The 22,923-nt window shown below is 37.2% G+C and overlaps 2 protein-coding genes across 5 annotated transcripts in view; one reads left to right on the forward strand and one right to left on the reverse strand.

The window, feature by feature from the left end:
- LOC116171497 (midasin) overlaps positions 1-22,923 on the forward strand; it is a 126,117-nt gene that overhangs the window by 14,635 nt on the left and 88,559 nt on the right. The window contains exons 10-15 of the mRNA XM_031488363.1: positions 20-155; positions 203-653; positions 5,576-5,930; positions 6,090-6,318; positions 6,370-6,974; positions 7,025-7,153. Of these exons, the coding sequence (XP_031344223.1) occupies positions 20-155; positions 203-653; positions 5,576-5,930; positions 6,090-6,318; positions 6,370-6,974; positions 7,025-7,153 (1,905 nt within the window). The remainder of the gene's footprint in view (positions 1-19; positions 156-202; positions 654-5,575; positions 5,931-6,089; positions 6,319-6,369; positions 6,975-7,024; positions 7,154-22,923) is intronic.
- The window catches only part of LOC116171500 (gastrin/cholecystokinin type B receptor-like), a 52,555-nt gene continuing 38,226 nt past the window's right edge, over positions 8,595-22,923 (reverse strand). For 3 of the 4 annotated variants that reach the window (XM_031488369.1, XM_031488370.1, XM_031488367.1), the window contains exons 4-8: positions 11,837-12,165; positions 11,508-11,770; positions 9,807-9,989; positions 9,533-9,757; positions 8,595-9,312 (exon numbers count right to left, since the gene is read on the reverse strand). In XM_031488369.1, the coding sequence (XP_031344229.1) occupies positions 9,208-9,312; positions 9,533-9,757; positions 9,807-9,989; positions 11,508-11,770; positions 11,837-12,165 (1,105 nt within the window). In that variant the 3' untranslated portion in view covers positions 8,595-9,207. Of the gene's footprint in view, positions 9,313-9,515; positions 9,758-9,806; positions 9,990-11,507; positions 11,771-11,836; positions 12,166-22,923 lie in introns of all 4 variants that reach the window. The other variant, XM_031488371.1, reaches the window with a different exon arrangement.

Consider the following 22,923-nt stretch of genomic DNA (forward strand, 5'->3'; position numbering starts at 1 on the left):
TGTTACCGACATACCGTAGGACAAAGACATCAACCGATTGTTTGAGTGGGTAAACGGACCTTTAATCCAAGCGATGACGCAAGGCGGAATATTCTTGGCAGATGAAATCTCCCTAGCAGATGATAGTGTTTTGGAAAGATTAAATTCGCTATTAGGTTCGTGACCGTACACACCTCAATCAACATTAATACTACCCTTTCAGAACCGGAGAGATGCCTTCTATTGGCGGAGAAGGGCGCAGACGTAAACAATCGCGATAATTCCGAACTGATCGTCGCGCACGATAAGTTCTACTTCGTCAGTACGATGAATCCCGGTGGCGATTACGGAAAGAAAGAGTTATCGCCCGCGTTACGCAATCGTTTCACCGAGATATGGTGCGAATCGTGTAAGCAGCGCGAAGATCTTATCGCAATTATCGATCGTAATCTCGAACATCCCATCGCATCCGGCGAGTTGATTATGGACTTTGTGGATTGGTTTAAAGCCACCGAGATCGGGAAGAAATTTACTATAAGCGTGCGGGATCTGTTAACGTGGGTTAACTTCATTAACGCATGCGCTAAGGAGATTGGAATTGCCGATGCGTACCTGCAGGGCGCATGCCTCACATTTCTTGACAGTTTAGGCTCAGGCGTTACAAGTCACGAAAGGTAGGCTGATCTTTTGTTTTACAATGGTCATAGTGCACTACAGTTTAGGTGTAGTAAATTTTAGTAATAGTATTGTACATTATTAGCCAGTTAAGTGAGTTTTTGTGGTGATAGGAGAAGTTGACTGGCCTTGGTGAAAATCCAATGGTAGATTTTGGATGGATTGTGAATTCAATATGGCGCTCGCCTGTGCCTGCATGTCGTTGTCTATGCTAGAGCCCTTGATTATAAAATATATAGATTTACGGTTCTTATGGACGTGTGTGAACAGTATATGTTAGTTCGTGGACATGGACACCAGGCGGACATAACCATTAACTCGTATTAATTCTTACCTCAGCCTATACGAGTATAGGTTCGAACACCCGACCTTCCGACTATGTAGCCCAACGCTCTACCACTGAGACACATAACCGGTAGCCTGTATTGTTAATTGTGAGAATTGAACATCTTCTGTTTCATCATGGCACACTTGGGTTCGAAAAAGAACGTTTTTTTACAAATTGTCATTTCGACTTAGTTTTTCTCTGAAATTTTCTTTTGGTTATATCAGTAGAAAATTTATAGTTTTGGCTACCCAGAAGTATAATTTGTTTAGGGAGGTGGCATTTGAAATTTTTAAAAAATATGACAGTTGGCGAAGGTCAATCAAAAATTTTATTTCTTCGATAAAGTACCTAAAAAAAACTATGTGACTGTGGAAGAGGTCTTAACCTATGCCTCAGTCCAAAACTTAGCCCCCTACGTGATTTAGTTTCTCTCCAAGTATTTTTCAAGTACCTTCCAAATCAGTAATGAAATATGGGGTGTTCCATTAAAAAAAACGCAAGTTTGATACACCACTGGAATACAGCACGCCTCCGGTGATCAAAAATATTTTAGAAATATGCCGACGGTAAAGATAATGCTACACTAGATAGACACCGTCTGTATAAATTTTAAACGCTCATTTTTGTCAGCAGGATATGTCCACTCTGTCCGCTGAGAATGTTTTTACCACAATAGTAGTGATTATTCACTGTATTTGCAGACAATATTAGAACAATGGCTCTTTATATTGTGTATTGCATTCTTTCACTATTCTTTTTCTGCTCTAATTTAAATTAATAAATCTGCCGTATTTCTTATAAAGAATGGAAGGTACCTTCAGTTTCACCCTGACAATATATCTGTTCCTGTTTATAATTACACAATTTTGACATGTCCAAAAAACGGCTATCGCAATAGCTACCTAGCTCGTCCTAGGAAGCTAAAAAAGTTTTTGACAGTCTTACATCTTTTATGCCTAATGTGGACTATCCAAACTTTAAACGAAAAAAAAATAACCGTTATTTCATCAAAAATTGAAATAAATACAATTACCAAAATCATGTAAGCCATGACTATTAGTAAGACTAAAAGCCGATTCAAATGTTATTCAATCCTTTAGAAAATTTCCAATTGAGTCATGGCTTAACATGATTTTGCTAATTGCTAATTTTGTTGAATTTTTTATGAAAGTATGAGAAATACACCTGCGCATATCATTAGATGAGAAAAAAATCTTCTTTCGATTGCATGGGGTCTTTATAAAATAAACCCTCGGAAGTCGGAAAGTTAACCTACATGTGGTGCAGTGGAGCAACAATTCTGTAAAGAACATTTTTATTTTTTAACATGTTTTCGGTTTGGAAATATTCATCTGAATTCAAAATTTAAACGCCGGCGTGATTTAGTTTCTCTGAAAAATATAAATTCGAAAAACGGTCAAATTTTGAGAAGAAAAGGATATAATAACGAAATGGGTAAAGTTAACCGTATGCTATGTTACATAAAAAATAAAAAAGTACTCTACAGTACTTTTGAATTTCTCAATAAAATATGGGGTGTTCCCTTTTAAAAAAAACGGATGTTAGATACGCTAGTGAAATACAGCACGCCACTGGTGACCAGAAATATTTTAGAAACATTTTCGCTCCTCCATTTTTTTCTGGTATCTTTTATGGTAACGGCATTACGATCCGAGGGGGATGTTACACCCTGTATAAAGTACATATTATACAAAGGGTAGCTGCTTACTTACAAATCTTTGCTTACAGCTTACAAGGAAAACATGCATTGAATTTGTTCCAGCCCGATAAAAGTGCGTAATATTCGCAACGTGGCGGAAATTCTCAGAGACGCTTACACAGTAAATTGTAATTTAATCTATGCAAATACGTAAAGGAAAGGGAAGGGGGGAGATCAAGGAAGAGATAATATAATTTAGGGTATTATTATTGAGAACTACCTATTATTAATAAATTTTTTTTAGGCGATCGATTTCGACTTTATTGTCATCTTCAGGCCGTAGCGTCAAAGTTAAAATATAATAGAAAGTGAATGTATGGTGGTAATTACGCTATGGCTACGGCCTGAAGATGACAATAAAGTCGAAATCAATCGCCTAAAAGAAAATTTATTAATAAAATAGGTAGTTCTCAATAATAATACCCTTCATTAATGACCTATTAACAATGGAGTGATACATCAAGCAATATAATGCAGCTCGTGTGTCGAGTACGTACGATTACGGCTTCCGATGATAGGCTTAATTGCAAAAGCCCCCTATATCTTTTTTACGGAACTAAACAAGCAGTTTAGTAACTTGCCCATTTACGGTGTCGATCTAGTGTAGTCTTATCTTTGGCGACGGTAATTGCGTACGATTTTGTTCTAAGACTTTTTCGGTATCTTTTATGGTAAAGGAATTGTGATCCGAGGGGTCTTAGGTGCTACACCCTGTATAAGTACCATCATTTTTTTAAACATTAACATTGGCCGTTTTCCAGAAGTTCACTAATTTTACAAAAGCTTTTTATAATCCTCTAGAATGTTTTCTCAAGGTATTTTTCATTGATTTAAATTTTCCCAATTTTTATGCGAACAGTGAAACAATAATTTTTTTAAATTTTCATTTTAGCTTTCTTATTTCTTCCGAATTTTGTTATCCTGTTTCGCTCAAATTTCTCCAATACCCCCAGCCTTACATTAAATTTTCTTATTTTTTATACGAAACCACCATTTTAATTTTTTTAAATTTCCTTCCTATTCCGCAAGAATTTTCACGGATAGAAATTTCATAAAAATGTGTTATATTTACTGAGAATTTCTTCCTCTCCAAAATTTTCCTTTTGTTTTCTCCCAAATTTCATATTTGCCCCAAAAGTACACTTTTTACCCCAAGATTTGGAGAATTAGCTACGTTTACTTGATTCCACAATTCTACCCCAGCTGTAAAGAATTAAAGGCAATGCAAAATAGCATCGGCCAAATTTCATTCAAAATGTTTCGCTACTCCAAAATAAGAAACAAACTCTTAAATCGGTAATGAAAATTATGATAAGTGCATATTGTATCGAGTAGCGATTACGAATGAAACGATGTACGGCACACAAAAAAAGAACAAAAGTTGGTTTCAACAGGATGGTGCACCCGCACACGACGCCCTAATCGTGCGAGAATACCTAAAATTTTTCTATTTTCCAGGAAATGTTCGCGTATATCGTTGTATTCATAATAAAAAATGCTATTCAATACAATGTGTATTTTTTTACGGGCCATATAAAAAAATAAAGTTGATGATGGTTGCTCCGAAACGAAAGGTTGTATTGAATATCTCTCAACAGTGCCTTGTAGAGCTCAAAAATGGCAATGAGAAAGTGTTTTTAATTTTTCTGTATCTGCTCAATTTACATCAGAAAAAAATAAAAACGAAATGGCCAAATTGCGGTTTTTGTGGCATAATAATAATAATAATAATAATGTCTTTTATTAGCTACATTACAACAACATATATAAAGTACAGAAAAAAAAACAACATTCTGCGTGCTAAGTAGCTAATTGGGCGAAGTTCGAATGCAGTCTCAGCAGAAACTGCATTCGCTCTTCCACTTAACCCATTTCCCAAATATACATCTTATATCTTCTATGGTTCTGGAGATCCCTATGATAGACATCCTTATCTTGAACACTATGTAATTAATGATAATAATCAAAGGTACAAAGCCATAAACAACCCGATTTTCCGATATAATAAGTCATTAATAAAAAATTGCACCAAGTAAATATTGGTTAATAGATGCAAATTAACTTGTTTAAATGCTGTAATGCTTGGATGTGCTCCATTTAACAGGTTAGTAGGAGAAAGTTTATTTTTTGATTTTCACGATAATTACTTACCTAAATGTAATGCTATTTGGTATGGAAAGCATTTTTTCAGAGCTTTCCAACGACCTATCACACATGAGGGGGTCACTATTTAAGATTTAAATGCTGGGGTGGCCGGGGCGCAGGGGGTTGGAGGGGGTGCGTCGCAAACTATGTCATTGTGATTCCCCCTCCGAATTACCGAAACGGATTTTGATTTTTTTAAATATCTCGTTTATTTACTAAGACATGGGGGGTGGTAAGTTTTCAAATTGCCACCCTGTATGTGTATTCTCTCAAAAAAATCTCTTTGTATGATAGAAGTGTTTGCTTTTCATCTTTGAATCTCGAACGATGCTTCTTGTACCGTTTTGTCTTTGCTCTTACACAGATCCGCTATGAGGACCCCATTGTTGTGCAGCAATATCTTCTTTTTTAATATATCGACGTCTGTGTCACTAAATGACTTTTCTAAAGATTCAATCCATCAGTCCCATTGCACAGGTGTATCAATATTAAATGTAGGGTGCTTTTTGTGGTTTATTATTTGTAATGGCCGCATTTTTCTTTTCAAAAAGACAAATCAAAGCACGTAGAAGTTCAAATCAATCACACTCCCTACCGCAACGTCAGTTTCCTGTATTAATATATGGTGGTTATGCTTTGTGCGGGGAGGAGAGGTGGTCTCCTTGCATTGTAGTAAAATTTCTGATCTCCCATAGCATGCATCACTAAGGTCTGCTTCTCGTTTGTAGCTCAAGAGTATTGGATCACTTTGAGAAGGAGTGCATGCACTTCTTAACCAAGCAGATTAGATGCCTGCATTTGGAAGCAAGCAAACTACCTTCAAACTTAACCATAACGATTAGTAACGAACTATTTGGAATAGCGCCATTTTATGTACCGACAGGACCAGTTGTTGCCCCCGTAGAATTCGCTTTCGAAGCTCCTACGACTGCATTTAATGCGCTACGTGTGCTACGAGGCTTGCAGCTGAACAAGGCCATTTTACTGGAGGGCAGTCCCGGTGTTGGCAAGACCAGTTTAATTACCGCCATTGCAAAGGCTTCAGGACATCGATTACTTCGTATTAACCTTTCGGATCAGACGGTAAGTAAATATATTGGAAGAGTACCACTGTACAAATGTGCTCTTTTTTTAATTGTGAAATTAACCACTAGTGCGGCCGTTGTAGAGACTTGTCATTTGGTCATTTGTGGAGTGTCGCATTTCGTTAGTACTTTGTGTATAAATGGTCTGAACTTATAGGATGTATCGGATCTTTTCGGCGCCGACTTTCCCGTAGAAGGTGGGACCGGAGGTCATTTCGCATGGCGCGACGGGCCGTTTTTGCAAGCGCTAAAGCAAGGCGACTGGGTATTATTGGACGAGTTAAATTTGGCATCCCAATCTGTTTTGGAGGGTTTGAACGCCTGCTTGGATCACAGAGGGGAGGTGTTCATTCCCGAACTCGCGAAAACCTTCCACGTTAAACCAGGTAACGCTTGTACCGCGATATCTTCGTGCATTTTACACAAGCATTTTACAGGGACTCGTCTGTTTGGATGTCAGAATCCATTGCGGCAGGGTGGATCGAGACGCGGGCTCCCCCAGTCGTTTCTTAACAGGTTCACGCAAGTCTACATTAGCGCGCTGAAAGATGAAGACCTACAGTACATTCTAACTCGCCAATTTCCTCAGCTGCAATCGGAAGTAATTGCGAAAATGATCAAGTTTAACTCGTGCGTCGTAAACGAATTGGAACAGCACAAGTTTGGCTTTCGAGGTGCGCCTTGGGAGTTTAATCTCAGAGACATAGCGCGGTGGTGTGAGAGTGTAGTGCATAGTGAGACTCGCTCCCCGCAAAGTTTCGTCCAACTCATTTATAGTGATCGAATGAGAACTCTCACCGATAAACTGCGCATGCGCGAAATATTTGAGCGCCAGTTCGGTTGCTCCATATCGGGCAACGCTCCCATAGTGTACGTCACCAAGATCGACGTAATAATTGGAGACATTGGTCTAAAGAAGGAAGTCGCAGGAGTGAACATGAACCTAATTAAACCGCCTCAAAATTGCTTAGTGTTGCGTAAGCAGATAAACGTTCTGAGAAGTTTAGCCTACTGCGTTAAATTCAATTGGATGGCGATTTTGGTAAGGTATTGCCGAGATTTGAGTGTCTTTAAATCATGTATAAACTGTAGGTCGGTTCTTCTGGTAGTGGCAAAAGCAGCAGTGTTCAGGCGTTGGCGAATTTGGTTGGAAAAACTCTTTGGACTTTACCGGTGACCTCATCCATGGACACCACGGACATTTTGGGCGGCTTTGAACAGGTTAGTGATTTTTGTATTATTGAATGTCGCGCAGAGAGATTTTTTGTAACGTGACTAAGAAAAAATACGATGGCAGATGGGGACGAAATGCCCATTTATCAGAAAATGACATTTTGAGAAAGGAAATGTCCTAATGCGCCATCTGGCGGAAACGTTTACAAACACGTGTTTAAAATTTACAAAACAAAATTTTTAGCGATTGTTCTTCTTGTTTTGCAAGATAGTATACATGATCCATTGAAAACTTTAGACAAATTACATTTTATACTTTTTCATAGTTTGTCACTCTAGTATAACCGCCAACGTATAAAAAATTAATTGTTGCATTCCCATACATTAATTTACCTTTTCCTTAGAATTCCCGTCGCAGAAAACCTACCTTTTAGCTTGAACCTATCTTTTATTTACGTATGAAAGGTGCGCGTTCATTAAAAAATGTATTGCCTCGACGCGGGTAATTTCCATTGCCAATGGAGAGACATCAACATCGAAGAAAGAAGTTAGTCATGTGCTAAAGCCTTTGGGATCATTAATCTACCATCCTTTAGGGGAATTTATAAAGAAGTTGAAGTAACGAACCAATGAACCATCACCTTTTATCATCGCACATCAATTTAGTTTATTTTCGTAGTTTTGTAAATAACTCAATAAATGCATGGTTATCTGTTTCTTTTAATTCCCATCCACCAAGACAGTCCTCAACCGTCCTTTAACATTACAGTCCTTGTATGCAACAATTAATTTATTTGTTTTTTTTTGCAATTTTACATAAAAGCAAGAAGAGGGTATAGCAAGAAAGGTAAGTGAACATCAGTCATAGTTAAAGTTTTAGGTTTTTTTTAAGATCCCCAACACACTGGGATTAGCCAACTTTTGAAACAAAGGTTGTGCATTTTATGCGCGTTGACCGTTTATTTTATAACATATGTTAAATTGACATTTTAATAGGTTTGAATGAGTAGGCTACGCGCTCTTTAACCGTAAAGGTAGATCAACTGAAACAGATGATTGTGCATTCTAATGACATCTGTCATTCTTATTTCAAATGGGACGCGCAGCACGATATAAAATGACGTTCAGAACAAATGACAATGCTATTTTATTTTTGTTTTGTTTTATTAATTTGAAAATAGACCAACGGAACTGTATTTTAAACGAAGAGTGTCATGTGATTTAGTGAGACAATTTTTACGTTTGATTTTTGAATCGTGTAATGCGGTATTTACCCCTGTATTTACCTAATTAGTTTGTGTCACTGGTAATCTGTGGTATTTTTGCTTCTGTTTTTCTTTTTTTTGTTCATATGGAACAATTTGAACATTCTATGAGCAAAACCACTTACCTCAATATGGTCTCCGCGAGTCTGCAGTATGTACCTAAAGAAAAATGTAAACGCAAGTTTTATTTTTTATATTTTATTCATGTGACATGAATTGACATCCACATAAACAATAGAACCGTGCACTTACGTCCGAAAAAAGCAAATGTGAAGAAAACCAAATTTGGTAAATGTGAGTCGGTTTCCTTCGCATTGACAATACAGTAATAAGCTTGTGCATAATCTCTCTCATTTCTCTTACTAGTAATTTGACTTATTTACAAAAGTAGATTAAGTTTATTCCACCTTTTAGGCACATTTTTTAATTCTCTTATTTAGTTAACGATCATGGAGCATTTTGGATAAGGTGATTGTCAGCGTAGCCAATACTACTCTATGATCCATTCGCGCGTTTATTACTGATAAGAATTTGGGCGGACTATCTCAAACTATTAAGCCTTATTACCGTATAATGATATCAATTCCTATGTGGCTTTCGCAATTGGAACCCTCTATAATCAGTCGTTTTTTAATTTGTTATTCTATTATCGTATTAATTAAACATTTAAGTGTATTTATCCCGTTTTATTACGATATGTCTCGTGAGATAAATACAAAGAGTAACAAATTAAAACTTGTTAGCCAATCGAATTCGTTCGATTCGTTAATAAGATTTTGTCTTCTTCGATCTCGACATTGTCGTACTTTATATCCGCGTGGATTTGTCCCATTCGGGCTAATCGCTATCGGGCGATGAGCCCGGAATTGGGCTCGCATAGTGGGGCATTACGACTCCGCCGTTTAGCGGTTCAGAAGTCCAAGGATTCAAATCGGTGTCTCCCTAAAAAAAAGAAAAAAAAAACGACTTGATATAATGAGCTTAGTGAGGTATGTAGTACAAGTAAATTTAAAGCCGGTTTTCTGGATTAGTGGGGTAACGAGAAAAGTTTTGCGAAATAAAATAGGCGAAGTGGGAAGAGGCCGAGGGAAAAAATGGGAGTGTTTAATGTTATTATATAGAAACATGCTGTGCACACCACTTACATATAATATTTAATTACCATAGAGCTATCTGGGTGGGCGGGGGTGGGTAAGGGGGATTTACTTAGATATGATATGTCGGCAGCCCTCGGGGGATCGGGTGGTGGGGGAACACTACCGGTTCCTAACCATAGAGGTACCCATCCGCAACATATATCTAAAACTGCTCTTCGCAACCCCTTATGAAGCACCATAAATAGGGTGGGATTTACTATTGCGTGTACGTATGATATGTGTAGGGTAATCTGCAAAATGTCTTGTCTAAATACATTGGAAGAGGAGAACGGTGGTTACCTCGTATCCTAGCGGATTCCCGATTATCGGGTGGTGTACTAGCGTTACAAAGAATAGTGGTCCCCAAAATAGTACGTACGCCGCTGTTATTACTAGGAACATTTTCACTCGTTGTACGCCTTCTTTTTCCATTCTTCTTAGGTAGTCTCGCATTTTCCGATGCTCCTCCAAAGCACCCGCCGCCTAAAACAATGGAAGTGGCAGCTAATAACACAATCCCCCCCATCATTCCATGCACTTGGTTAGGATTCTCCATAGAGTTCGAGTATCGATACCGTAGTATTCAATTTTTAACTTTGCTATAATTGGGTACTCCAATAATTTTCAAGATATTGAAATATTTGTAATGGGATTTCCCGCGTAATCAGATGTTCTTTGGTTCTCATTGTGGTTTGAGCGTGCATAGTGATATGGTTCAATTAAACTCAATTTAATGAAACTTTTTTTAATACTTAAGGTATTTGCACCGGATTGTTATCAGACCTGGGCAAAATACTTTCTAAAAGTACTTAAATACTAAATACTTTCCAAAAATCAATAGAATTTAATTATCAAATACTTTTTGAATCAATATAAGCAAATGTTAAATACAAATACTGGCAAAAGTATTTAAACACTTTGAAGAAGTATTTAAGTACTTATACTTTGTAAAATATTTAAATATTTTGAAAAGTATTTAACTCTTTTTAAAGGTATCTAAATACTTTCTAAAAAATTAAAAAAATTATAATGGCCAATGAGCGTACTACATTTCTTGTATATGAACATAAAATGCAATCAATGAAACGTGTCTATTACCATGTGACTAATAGTCTACATATTATATAGTTGTAGAAATATTACTTTTGGTTTTTGGAATAGGTACTTATTCATAAATAAATGAGCAATTTAACAAGACCCCAACAAAACAACAAGGCACCAACAAAATTAAGCCTTGCTTAAAGTTAAGTGGAATTTAAAATCTATGGCAACGATTATTAAGACAATACCACGAACGTATTTAAATACTTCCCAAATATATTTACATACTTTCCAAAGGTATTTAATTACCAAATATTTAACTTTTTACCAAAATTTCTCGGGAAAACACTTTTTCTTATTAATTTTGGGGCGTAGAATCCAAATCAATTCGTACTTTTTCGATCAGACTTCTCAATCAAAAGTTATAGACTAGAAACCAATTTCGAAAGAAAAATTCAAAGGGCTGTAACTTTTGAACTAGTAGCCCAATCTTGGAACTGTTTGCAATTATGGATTCTACAGGCCACATTCTACAATGATTTTATCATTTTTTGTCGTAGCATGAAAGTGCTGAAATACAATGATAGGCGACGCACCTCGTGTGGATTGTATATTTTGTTACTTTTAATTATCAGCTAAAATTTAAAAAAAAACTGTATGGTAATTGATTTTCGAGAAAGGAGTGCTGTTCTTGTGGTGCATCTCAGAGCTTCTGGAAAGGACCCTGTAATCTCTGGACGGCAGTTGGGCACATTTTATTCTCCACAGCTCCTGAGAATTTATAGAGCGATCGAAGCCCCTTTTAAGTCTTCCAGGCGGTCTCGTATGCCAACATTAGACTTTCTCTGAAGTTCTTTCAAAAGCTGTCGATACTTGAGTTACGGTAAAATTAGAAATTGAATACTTATTTGGACGAGTAAGATTATGCGCCGATAAAATAAAACTTAATGTGGTATTTACCCTTTCACCAGTAGCGTTAGGTGTCGTCCCGCTACCCCCCGTGACACTAACGAGGGATGTGACCAATCCCGCAACTCTCACGGCTTCCACGTTAGCCTTTGTCAAGTCGCGATGTAACTTTCGTAGATGGAATAAAGTCAAAAGGACGCATATCAAGTTAACCGCGATCCATAAAACGTTCAGAACGTAATGTCGCAGCGGACCATGAATTAACGGGCACGATGGCGCACTGTGCCCCAATTCCGCTTGAGCCGCGAGCGCACCTGAAAAATAATTTACGATTAGAAAACGTTTTCGTTCGTGAAAATTGATGTGTATCGGTTACCTACCCGATAAGAATGTGGGCCCGAGATTTATGGTTATCGAGGCGAACCAAATCATAAACGTTCCGAAAAGAACACATTGAGGCGAATCCATCAATAACGGCGCCGATTGGGCCGTTTCTTCTTCGTCGTCATCCGGAAAGATTGGTGAATCGTTTAGGACCGTTGTTAGCATATTGACCGTCGCGACGGTGACTAAAAGCAAAAAGGCGGTCTCGACGAGCGAACACTTCTGAACAGGTTGGCATCTCAGAATTGATACACCTAAGGGCAGCAATAACGCGGCCCTTAAACAATCAACGGCGGCCTGATGAAATAGTAGTCCCTGCGACCACCTGCAAATAAAACCCTTATTTTAATTTGCCGGTTTTTGGGTTAACATAAATTGCGAAACTTTGTTGCTTGATTTTTGAGATAAAGTAGACAAATGAACTCGTCAAGTTTAACCGCTACTGCGCCAATACAAGCATTCCCCATTTAATGTGAAGTACTTTGAAAACTAAATTTATCTAAAGTAGTAAAGCGGCCGCCGTTACTTTAGTCGGAGAGAGGAAAATGAGATCGATTTATGCATTATGCAATTGCCTTTTTCCTGTGTCTTTTGCGGTCGAATACTTAATTGTATGATCACGTTGATAGTTAAATTTGATGAACAGTTATGGATTGTCTATGAGATGTAGATCATATCTGACCCATACGAATTTGTAGTGAGCATGAAATCAAAATTCAAAACACGTATTCACCTTAACGCTATTTTCTGCTAAATCTCTGTAAAGCACAGTGTTGCAACAGGCGGGAATATGCCACTGGTCGTTAACCGTATAACAATTTCTTAATTAATGACATGTTAAAGCTGTCATTGTTTCTCTTTTGGGCGTCACTTGCTTAGAACGGGATATTTTCAGAAAATGCCTTCATTACAAATGAATGAATGCTAATGGCAGCAGGCAGTGGTCCTAATTTAGTCGCGCTTCCGTTTCTACAACACTGTCAGTTCCGCATCTCGATCTAATCTTGGCACCTTTTTTACATATTGCATAAATTAACGCGTTAACACATGTAAATTTTGCTTCGTTTAATCCAGTTTGGGAATAAAGGGACGTAGTTATAATCGCTACATGCCGACGGGCTACTTTAATTAAGATAATCTGTGTATTGTTTCATTATCACACGTCCCTTTACTCACCAGCCCCGAAATCAAACAAAATAAATACATTTCCATTACTCGTGATATTCAGTGGCACTTTTTCCGCTCGTTTGGCTCGACTTTCTTATAAAATACACAGGGACGAACCCAAATTAACTGTATTAAAATCTAAAATTGCCTTCTTCCATCTAATGGATTTCTCTGACAATAGACTTCCTTAAGGATTTCGCTTCGTTTTCCTTGCCATTCATTTCGTCCGTTCGATAGAAATGTACACCGGTTCTGTTTAAAGGACAGCTAAACGATTATGTGTTCGAATTATAAATGAGCCCCGAAACTTGCGAAACATAATCAGTTTTACACTGCTCGCTTTGTTAAACTTCACCTTTTTATGATTAATCGTACGGAGCGATAATTTCTCATTGCAAAACAATTTTAGTATTCTTAAATGTTTTCGGATTAGTTGATTTTTTTGTTAGACGCATAAAACAAATCAAATAAACTCCCACCCAGCGTAATATATGCAGAGAATAATTAGTTAATTAAAAATAAATGGGAGTTTTCATTGTGATATTTATAGCAGTCTGTCTTTAAATAACACAAAGCTTTTTTCTGTTTAAGCCATTCAAAAGGCAGATAGTATCGTCCGTCGTACGCGATTTAAGAGTAGAATCAGTGTTAATAATTGTACTCCGAAAAATTCTCAATCTGGAAAGATATTGCGTCTTCGAAAACCATCTTAAAATGGTTGTGAATCGACCTCGGTTAGCGCGCAAAAAATTCGCCATTGCATAAGCGGAAAAGTCTCCTCATTGGTTTTATTGTAATTAGAGTCTGCTTTTTGTATGCTGTAACTTCTAATATTGGCGTTATTTCATTCGGAAATCCTTTGAGATTTTCGCCTCATTGAATCTTAACGAATGTTAAGCTGGTTATGCTTATGCATAAATACAAAATCTATCTACAGTTGAAGCTAGTGATTGGCTTACCGCAAACGCAATTGCGATTTAATTACGTATCGGTTCGTTTCCATGTATTGATGTAAAATGTAAGCCAAAACGCAGCTGTGAACGTTTGATCAAAAGTTAACCGCGTTTTAAAAGTTTCTCATATTTAATTTTCTGATCTGCACTACCTTGTAATCCATTTTTTAACGTCGATTTCTTAAGCGACACGCTTATGCTTTCTCCCGATCGTTCGCTCGCTCGATGGCTTCATGTCCATCAATCTAAAAGAGAACGAATGGACCAATTACGATGATATTTTGCAGGTAAATTCTTTATCAAATTTGTAGATCGGAGTCTTCAAAAGTGTTTAAGGAGGTGCTTTCCTTGAACGTAATGTGACATAGTCCCAGATGGAGCAACTGAAAATGACTAATTCTTGTAGACAATGGATGTCCGGTTAAATGAAGCGATTACCTTTAAGCCTAAAATTAAATTACTTGTAATTGAGTCTTCCTTCTCACCCCGAAGCAATATTTGATAAAGAAGTGTGATTGGATTGTGAAGTAAATAAAGTGCAATGTTTACTTTGCAAAATTGGCTTTGTAGCTCAATTGTAGAGCGTTGGGCTACAAACCCGGAGGTCGGGTGTTCGAACCTGGGCTGAGGTAGAAATTTTTTATCTGTGGCAGAGATGGGAATTTCGTTAGATCAGTTTCGAGCATTCTGCCGGCTACTCTAAATTAGGTTTTCCTGCAGTTTTGTGAGGTAAATACCGGAGTAGTATAGGACAACCTAAGGTCTTCTGCAGAGGCACCTCTAAAAAGCATTATGCGGGTCACTCTCTAATTGAGCGTAGAGCCTAGAACAAGAGGGACAATAAATTAAAAAAAAGTATTTGCGTTGAGAGATACACTAAAAAAAGAATTGACCTGTCTAAGGAGATTATTTGTCGGAAAATATTTCGAACCTTTTCTAAAACTACATTGTGACTGCTTTAGGTCCTTTAGATTCCATCAGGGCCGCAGCGGGGACAAGTTAACCCGCACTTGCAACTCACTATTAAACTTAAAATTAAAAATTGCTTTATATGACGCAATATAGCATGCTCATAAATGATCAAGTATAAAGAAAGGTACTTGGTATTCAGAATTATGTAAACTATTAAAATTTTGAAATGTAAACAAACACATTGCAAATGGGTTGTCTAAAGAAATTAAGTCAAGACTATCTTTAATTAAAATTAATGTCATTAATATTTCTGTCTGCTTCTATCACATGGAGAGAGCGCATGCGCACTCTCCTACATTCGATGCGTACACCACGAGCAGCCGTTAAGTTAAGCAGCACGGTTGTCACAATTTTAAGTAGCGTGAGAGAGAGAAATATGTCCATTTTTCCGTTCTCAGATCGATTATAGCGGATTACAGTTTTGTAGGTGTTTTCCAGCGCATCTGAAGACTGCTTTTCATTTTCAAGAAATGGTCATCCATGTTTCTTTTGCTGGGGGGTATTTGATACCCTCCAGACCCCCCGGTACTTCGTACCCTGAAGCTACCACGAGGATCTCGAATGCTACATTCTGTAGATGAAAGTGTTACCAGGGAGTCTGGTACACACTACATTTTTATTGAGATTTGCAGAAAACACCATCAATTTCTTTTAAAATCATTTTCAAGAAATGGTGCTAGCGAACGTAGTCCCGAGGGAGGGGAGGGGGGGTAATGAGCGGTATAGACCCCCCCGTATACGAAGATTTTGTTTATATGAGCGGATGATCTCATGATGATTGTGGCCTGTGGGGAAAGGGTAACCCGTGTTGCATTATCTCCCAAACCTATTATGGAATACACCCCCCCTCCCCCGCCCACCCCCGCCTCTAAGACACATTAAACTCGTACATACCATAAACTGCTTTTAAAACCATTGTGAAGAAAAGGTCATCCATTTTTCCTTTGCTTGATGGTACTTCGTTGCACAGCTTCGGGATAAAGATTTTTCTTAACAAAAGAGGTCAAGAGAAATTCAAGTTCCTAGGTTTGCCGCTAGAGGGCGTACGAGTCATGGTTAAGTAGAAAAATGACTTTTTTCTTAGAATATACCCAACAAACATGCATAAAAAATACATGCATCTCAATCTTGTATGAATCTTGCATCATTTTAATCTAGCACATATTGCTGTAGCCATTGAACTGTATATTCTGTAACTGGAACGGTATCGATAACCAAATTCTTGTCGCACGTTGTTTGTATAATCATCCTTGTCTGGCACATTGTGCTCTACCCATTTCTTTTGTCACGGCGCCCTTGCATCGTTTGTTTACGGACGATGTCATTCCAGTTACGAGCAGGTATCGAGTTCAATGTCTCTAGCTTATAAAATGTGAGGAGTGGGGGAAGGAGAACCTCTCTTCTAAGGAATTGAATGTAACTTCGGTTTAGGTTGACCGATTTTCACACAATAGGTCTTATTGGGAAGAGGTTTCTTCAGTAATCAGATTTTACATGAATGTCATTTTAGTATATGTAATGAGTGGTAGAGGGCGCGATGTGACATTAACATAAATATCAAATGTAACGATATAAGTATTGTATGATATTATCAAATAAGACGAAAAAGTGAAAATATTAGTGAAAACGGCATTTGGATATCTGTTCCTAAGCCGAGATATGGCGAAAATACGCGCATTCACAAATTTCATGATGATTGTGGGGAAAGGGTAATTGATTTTTCATTTATTGGGGTGCGGGGGTATTAGACCAGTCTCCCAAAACTATCTGGGGGTTTTAAAAAACCCCCCCCCCCCCCATCCAAGACACACTATACTCGTACATATTTTAAAATAATTGTCAAGAATGGTCATCTATTTTTCCTTTGCTGGGGGGTACTCACCTGATCTACGTCCTCTGCAGCACTTCTTAGGAAGAGAGGATCTAATCATTCGTACCCTGAAATTACGAAGACGGTTCCGAACGCAAAACATTTTGTAGATGAAAGTGTTACCGGGGGTCATACCCCCAGCACACACTATACGGTAATAAACTGCTTTTAACATCATTTTCATGCAATGGTCATTCATTTTTGGATTTGCTGGGAGGGGGGTATTCCACCCCTCCTATATCCCCCCGGTGTTGCATTTTCCCCCAAAACCGTCTTACTTCACCACGCATTACAGATTTCGGTAAAATGTCATTTAACATAGCTTTTGTTTGTAACCATTCCAATATTCGGAGTCTTCCAGAGCAGTAAAAACGCTTTTTAGTGCATTTTCTGAGGGCTCTTTCCAGAACACTCTAGAGTTGACTTCAGACAGATCTGCAAAAGTCTCTGAAGCTTGCCCAGAAAAGCAACCTCAAAAAAACAAGAGGGCCTTCGCAAGTCAAAGCACAGAGCATTTCTAAAGTCCTCTCTCGTTCTACCAAAACTTTCAAGCGTTTTATTTCGAAAGCTTTTTAGGCCCGCCTAGTTTTGAAAAGCAAAGATATGAGATTTTATGTCCCATGTGGAAAGAGCATACAAATTTTTCGAAAGCCTGTACAGTTTTTGTCAGTACTTTCTAGAGGAACCAAGTGTCACGCAATGTTTTACACAACCTTATGGCTTTATATTTTCCAGAGCTTATACGACTTTTTGCACCGCATTTCGGGCTCCTAGCAGAATTTTCTGGGGTCAGATGTAACGATTTTTAAGCACTTTCGACGGTGATTTATAAGTATAACAATTCCATACTTTCCTGAGTTTTCTCGGATCTTTACAGAGAATTGTAAGGTATTCTATTGCGCTGCCTGAGGTTTTTAGGTCCTTGAGATAGTGTTGTAGGTTTCTACTTTCGTGGGAAAGAGAAGGACGCAGCGTAACAGCTGGTCGCCGTGTACGCATCGAATGTAAGAGCGCTTTCTCCATGCAGAGAAACATTAATTATGTACTTTAATTTTAATTGAGGGTAGCCATGACTTATTTTTTGTAGGCAACCATTTGCAATGTGTTGGTTTATATATTAAGATTGCTCACTCGATAAACAGATGGGCGAAGGTGGGATCTTGTACTATATGCCTAATGAGCATTTTAAATAAACTTTTCGATGTCACATTAGTTTTGTCTTTTTAAAAAGGGAAACAAATAAAATACTTTGAATAATTTTATCGAATAAAACATTGCGCGATTGCTGTTCTCGGAATCCAATAAACTAATTCAACAATGAGCCACCCCTCTTTGTTATGATTGTATACGAATAATTAGATTATATGATTAGGTAATGTAATTTCATGTCATGAAGCCGCCACAATTGTGTGTGTTCCACTTCACGACCCACGCATTACAATTCACAGCTTGAATTGAACTCTACATGCAGCAGCGTAATTTCGACGTTAATCCGGAAAAATCTCAATTCAGCAAGTTACATCGGCCGTTAAGATTACAAATCGGAAGTGTTAAATAGCTGACGCTAGAAATCTGTACGGATTCTCTATGCACTTCTACAAAAAAAAAGAGGGTGGCTCAACGCAACGCATACTGTTACATATCGTATAATAAATCAACGGTCTGCACCATTTGTTAACCGCAAATAATCATGTGCATTTATCAGCTCACTTTGATCACCTCCAATCATATAATGTGGCATCCACGAGAATTCTGTTATGTAAACAAGCATCCGCAATCAAATGCAAGACATATTTCTTGTTTTGCCACAGCTGTCACAGCACGATCGGAATTTCATACTATGAAAGCGTGTAGCTCAATCCATTAGTCGGATTGGCAGTTGTTTCCGAAGGCAGTGCCAATAAAGTAAATGCAATCCAGCGACATTGACTTGCCGTTGAAAATGTATGTGCATGCTAACGGTCGGATCGTGGAGGATGAATGAGAGTATTGCTTAACTTTGCCGGTAGGGGGCATTATCCATTTCTTTATTATTTTCTATGGGATACTGCCAAAATCACCGTACGAACAATCATTAAACGACGGTAATAAAAGTAACACGAACGCGAACTCAATTGGTGCCGTAACTGTAAAAGTGCGATAAGAAATGGATTTCTTTTTTAATACTTTTTTTAAAGGAGATTTGCCATTCAGAGAGGAAAGAAAAAGAAAATAGAAGTTATAATTCCTTTATCGAAGTGGAAGCCGTAAAAGTAAGAACTCTGAAGAAAGTTAACAAAACATCTGTATTACACAGTGTACGTTAACAAGGTCTCGCGCAAATAGCATTTCTTACAATCCAATTTTTGTTCGCGTTTCCTTTATTTTCACAAATTGGAACTCGGAATTTTTCCTAATTTTAATTCAGATTCGTGGAGTGGCTGTCGTTCTTATTCAATCGAATAAACGACCCTCATAGTTCCTCCATACGTTGACGAATTAGGTTTTTGGTATTGTAACATAAAGGCGCCATCATGTCGAGTGAAACAGGAAACGATAAGAGAGCCAGAAGGAAATTTTTAGAAATGGGCTTCAAACTAAATCAAAATCATGTTGCGAGATGTTTCATGCGAAGATCCATGTTGATTGACAAAAGTAAAGGTTGAATATCTCATCGTAGTCAATGCCATACAGTTGTGTAAAGCCATTGCGCGATATTGGAGCTGTCGTTTGTCCAATCAATATATCTCTTGAAAATCCACATACTGCTGCTTCCTTTCGGTGCAGCAACCAGTTCCCATGCTTTGTGTGCTTCAATTGAGCCATTGCTCGCCGTCGGGTCAAGTCACGATGAAGGAGGTTCAGATTCTTGATGCTCGAAAGCTGCATCGTCTTGGTTATCAGCCCCCACTGGAGCTTTCGTCTCCGTAGTTACGCTGCAGACGATGATGTCTAGTGCAGCTCATCATAAACTCGGTAACCTTTCGTCATCTACGAGTATCCAACCAGAATCTTTTTATGCGCCTTTTTCCGTTTTAGTTGTTTTTGTTTTGGAACATCCACCATTCCGCTCGAATCGAAAATTTGTATGTGACTCAGATTACAGTGACTCAGTTTAGAACAGTGGCGACAACAAGTTATCTCGTTTTTGATTGGTCTGAGCTAAATTCTACACTGGCCAATAATTAAATTATACTGTTTTGACAGTTTACGCTTCACGGTTTCACGTTACTAGTTTACACTTTGCTTCTTGTATTTGCTTTATTTTACGTTTTCCGTCTCCACTTTTTCAAGACGCCTATAGCTTGGATTTACGATATTAGGGTACCTGACGCTAATAAGCCTCCCAGGTATGCTCATGAAATTATTGAAAATGGATAGAGGGCACCTTAATAACGCGTTTTGAATAAAAAAATTTGCGGAAGAAGTCCTAAATTTTCCACAATCACAATCAAATTTGGAGCAATATAACTTCACTTTCGACGAAATGAATTGAACTTTTAATCAAGATTGTGGAATATTTAGGGCTTCTTCCGCAGATTTTTTTTACTGAACACGCTTAGTTAAGGTGCCCTCTATCAATTTTTATTAATTTCATGATCGTACCTGGGGGGGGGGGGACTTATTAGCGGCACGTAACCCAATATTATAAGGTATGTAATTCGCTTAAAGTGTAAAACTGTACGTAACCTTACTAGTGATAGTTGATGTACAACTTGTTTCAGAAGCCCTAAGTATTGAGTTTAGATAGAAAACCGGTTAGAGAAGCAGCAAATTAAATTGTGGTAAGGATAACACAGTCACAATTTGACATGACAAGGTATATAGATCCCACAATCACAATTTTTTAGCTCCAATATGGCGGATTATGATAATAGTTGTCGCCACTGTTCTAATACAGTCACTGTCACTCAGATCAGGTTGCTTTCCATACCAAAGCTCATATGGTGTGCAGTTGATTCCTGATGATATTTTGACCAGCGGCTGAATACCCGATACCGGCAGGTGTGTAAAATTGTATTTGAAGCTAAGTTCGTTAAATAATTTTTTCCGATTTTTTTATTGGTTTATATGCTGTCGTGCTGATTGTCCATCATAGAATGTCAAATGATTTTGTGTCCAATAACCGTGGTAATCTTTTTCAACTGCGGCCATCTGCTTTTGAAGTGTCCAGTTCGCTTACATTTGTAGCACCGTTTTGACATTTATAGAATTGTAACTTGTCACACCGTCGCTGTTGCTGCCTTTACGTTTGTTCAAAGGACGCGCACCGTTTTCAGGTTTTTTTGTGTTGATATCGGCTGGGGGCAGAGCTGGGCAGTATTCGATTTTGTAAATACTTTTTAGTATTCAAATACTTTGTAATTAAATACTTTTATGGAAGCAGTATTTGTATTTGTTACTCAAATACTTTCGCAAATATTTAGTATTCGAATACTTGATATATTGAAAGTATTTCGTAAGGTATTTGAATACTTTGCGAAGTATTCGAATACTTCGCATAGTATTTGAATACTTTTAAATTATTCAAATATTTGAGAACTATTTAGAAATGTTAAGAGGAAGTTTCTATTATCACAAAATCAAATATAAGAATCCGATACAACTGAATACCGAACGATCCTGGAGTGAAACTTTTTGCCCCGATAGTCTACTTAACTTAAAAACAATAGGGACCTTTCTTTATTCCTTAAGACCATGTGTGCTAATTTTCAAAGCGATCGCACGTTTCTAAACAAGTTATCATGCACATGGACAGACGGACGGACAAAAAGGATCTGTTTCAAAATCGCTAGGATTAATTTCAGAAAGGTGTAAGTGTCATGTGCACGACGTACGATCGCTTTGAAAACTGGTACACGTATTCTTAAGGATATAACTGATACAGAAATTCTATATAATAATAGAATAATAATACCCGTTTATTCCCTTTAAATTTGTATATAACAATAGAAATATAAAAAAAAAAGCTAACCTCAGGGAAAGGGACTACATTAAGCGCACAAAATGCTGTTCTTCCATGTAGTCCCCATTAGCGTTGGGCCAAAAAATCGATTAATCGATTATAATCAAACGATAATCGATAATCGGGTTTGATTATTCTATTAAATTAATCGATTATTTGATTAATCGATTGTTTGATTAATCGATTATTTGATTAATCGGTTATTTGATTAATCGATTGTTTGATTAATCAATTAAGTAAATTTTAATTGATTATTATTAGCTGGATCATCAGTTTACGCAAAAAGGAGCACTCACAGCTCACAAGTATTATTTTATTTTATAGCGGATGTTAAAACGTCACTTTAAGCAGCTAAAATGAATTAAGATTGTATCATCAAAACTAAAGCACACCTCATCGGAGAGTAAGCTGCCTAATTATTTATTTTTATTTTTGACCTTCATTTTCAAATGGGCAAGGTTTCAGCCAAGGCTGTTCTACCAACCAACCCACTATGCATTTGCAAATATCCATGCCCGAACCCGGATTCGAACCAGGGACACTTTGTTGATTATTGATTAATCGATCTGCCTAGTAATGAACGATTTGATGAAAAGAGTAATGGAATTATTTTTTATTTTTATTATTAAATAATTAACGTATTAATGCATACAAACAGATATTTATCACTCCTTGTATGTGACAAGCGACTTTTGATTAAACGATTAATAATAATAATAATAATAATAAAGTTTATTGTAAGCAAGATCTTACAAATGGACAAGGGTTCGCCTGGGTAGGCGATCTACCACCCTTCCAAATATAATCATAATTAAAAGGTGTAACATAAATCTCTTACCAAGCTAATAAAATTAACATTAATCATTGAGTTTATACCTACAGTATTGACAAAAATATATGAGTATAATAATATTTCTATAAACTAAGTATGAAAATAAATTACTTTAAAAAAAAAACAAAAAATAAATAAATAAATAAATAAAGTAACCCTAAGATTGTGGGAGTTTTACAATTTCCAAAAGGCATGTTTTGAATTGGTTTGGGTTACAGTTCAGTATATCAATTATTTGATTCAATAATGACACAGCACTATAAGCAAAAGTATTTTTCATAATCGATTATCGATTATCCCTAGTCCCCATACAAAGTATAACTTAACATTTTTTAAGTAGTATT

This window comes from Photinus pyralis, unplaced genomic scaffold (genome assembly GCF_008802855.1).
Source record: "Photinus pyralis isolate 1611_PpyrPB1 unplaced genomic scaffold, Ppyr1.3 Ppyr1.4_LG5, whole genome shotgun sequence".
Classification (NCBI taxonomy): Eukaryota; Metazoa; Arthropoda; class Insecta; order Coleoptera; family Lampyridae; genus Photinus; species Photinus pyralis.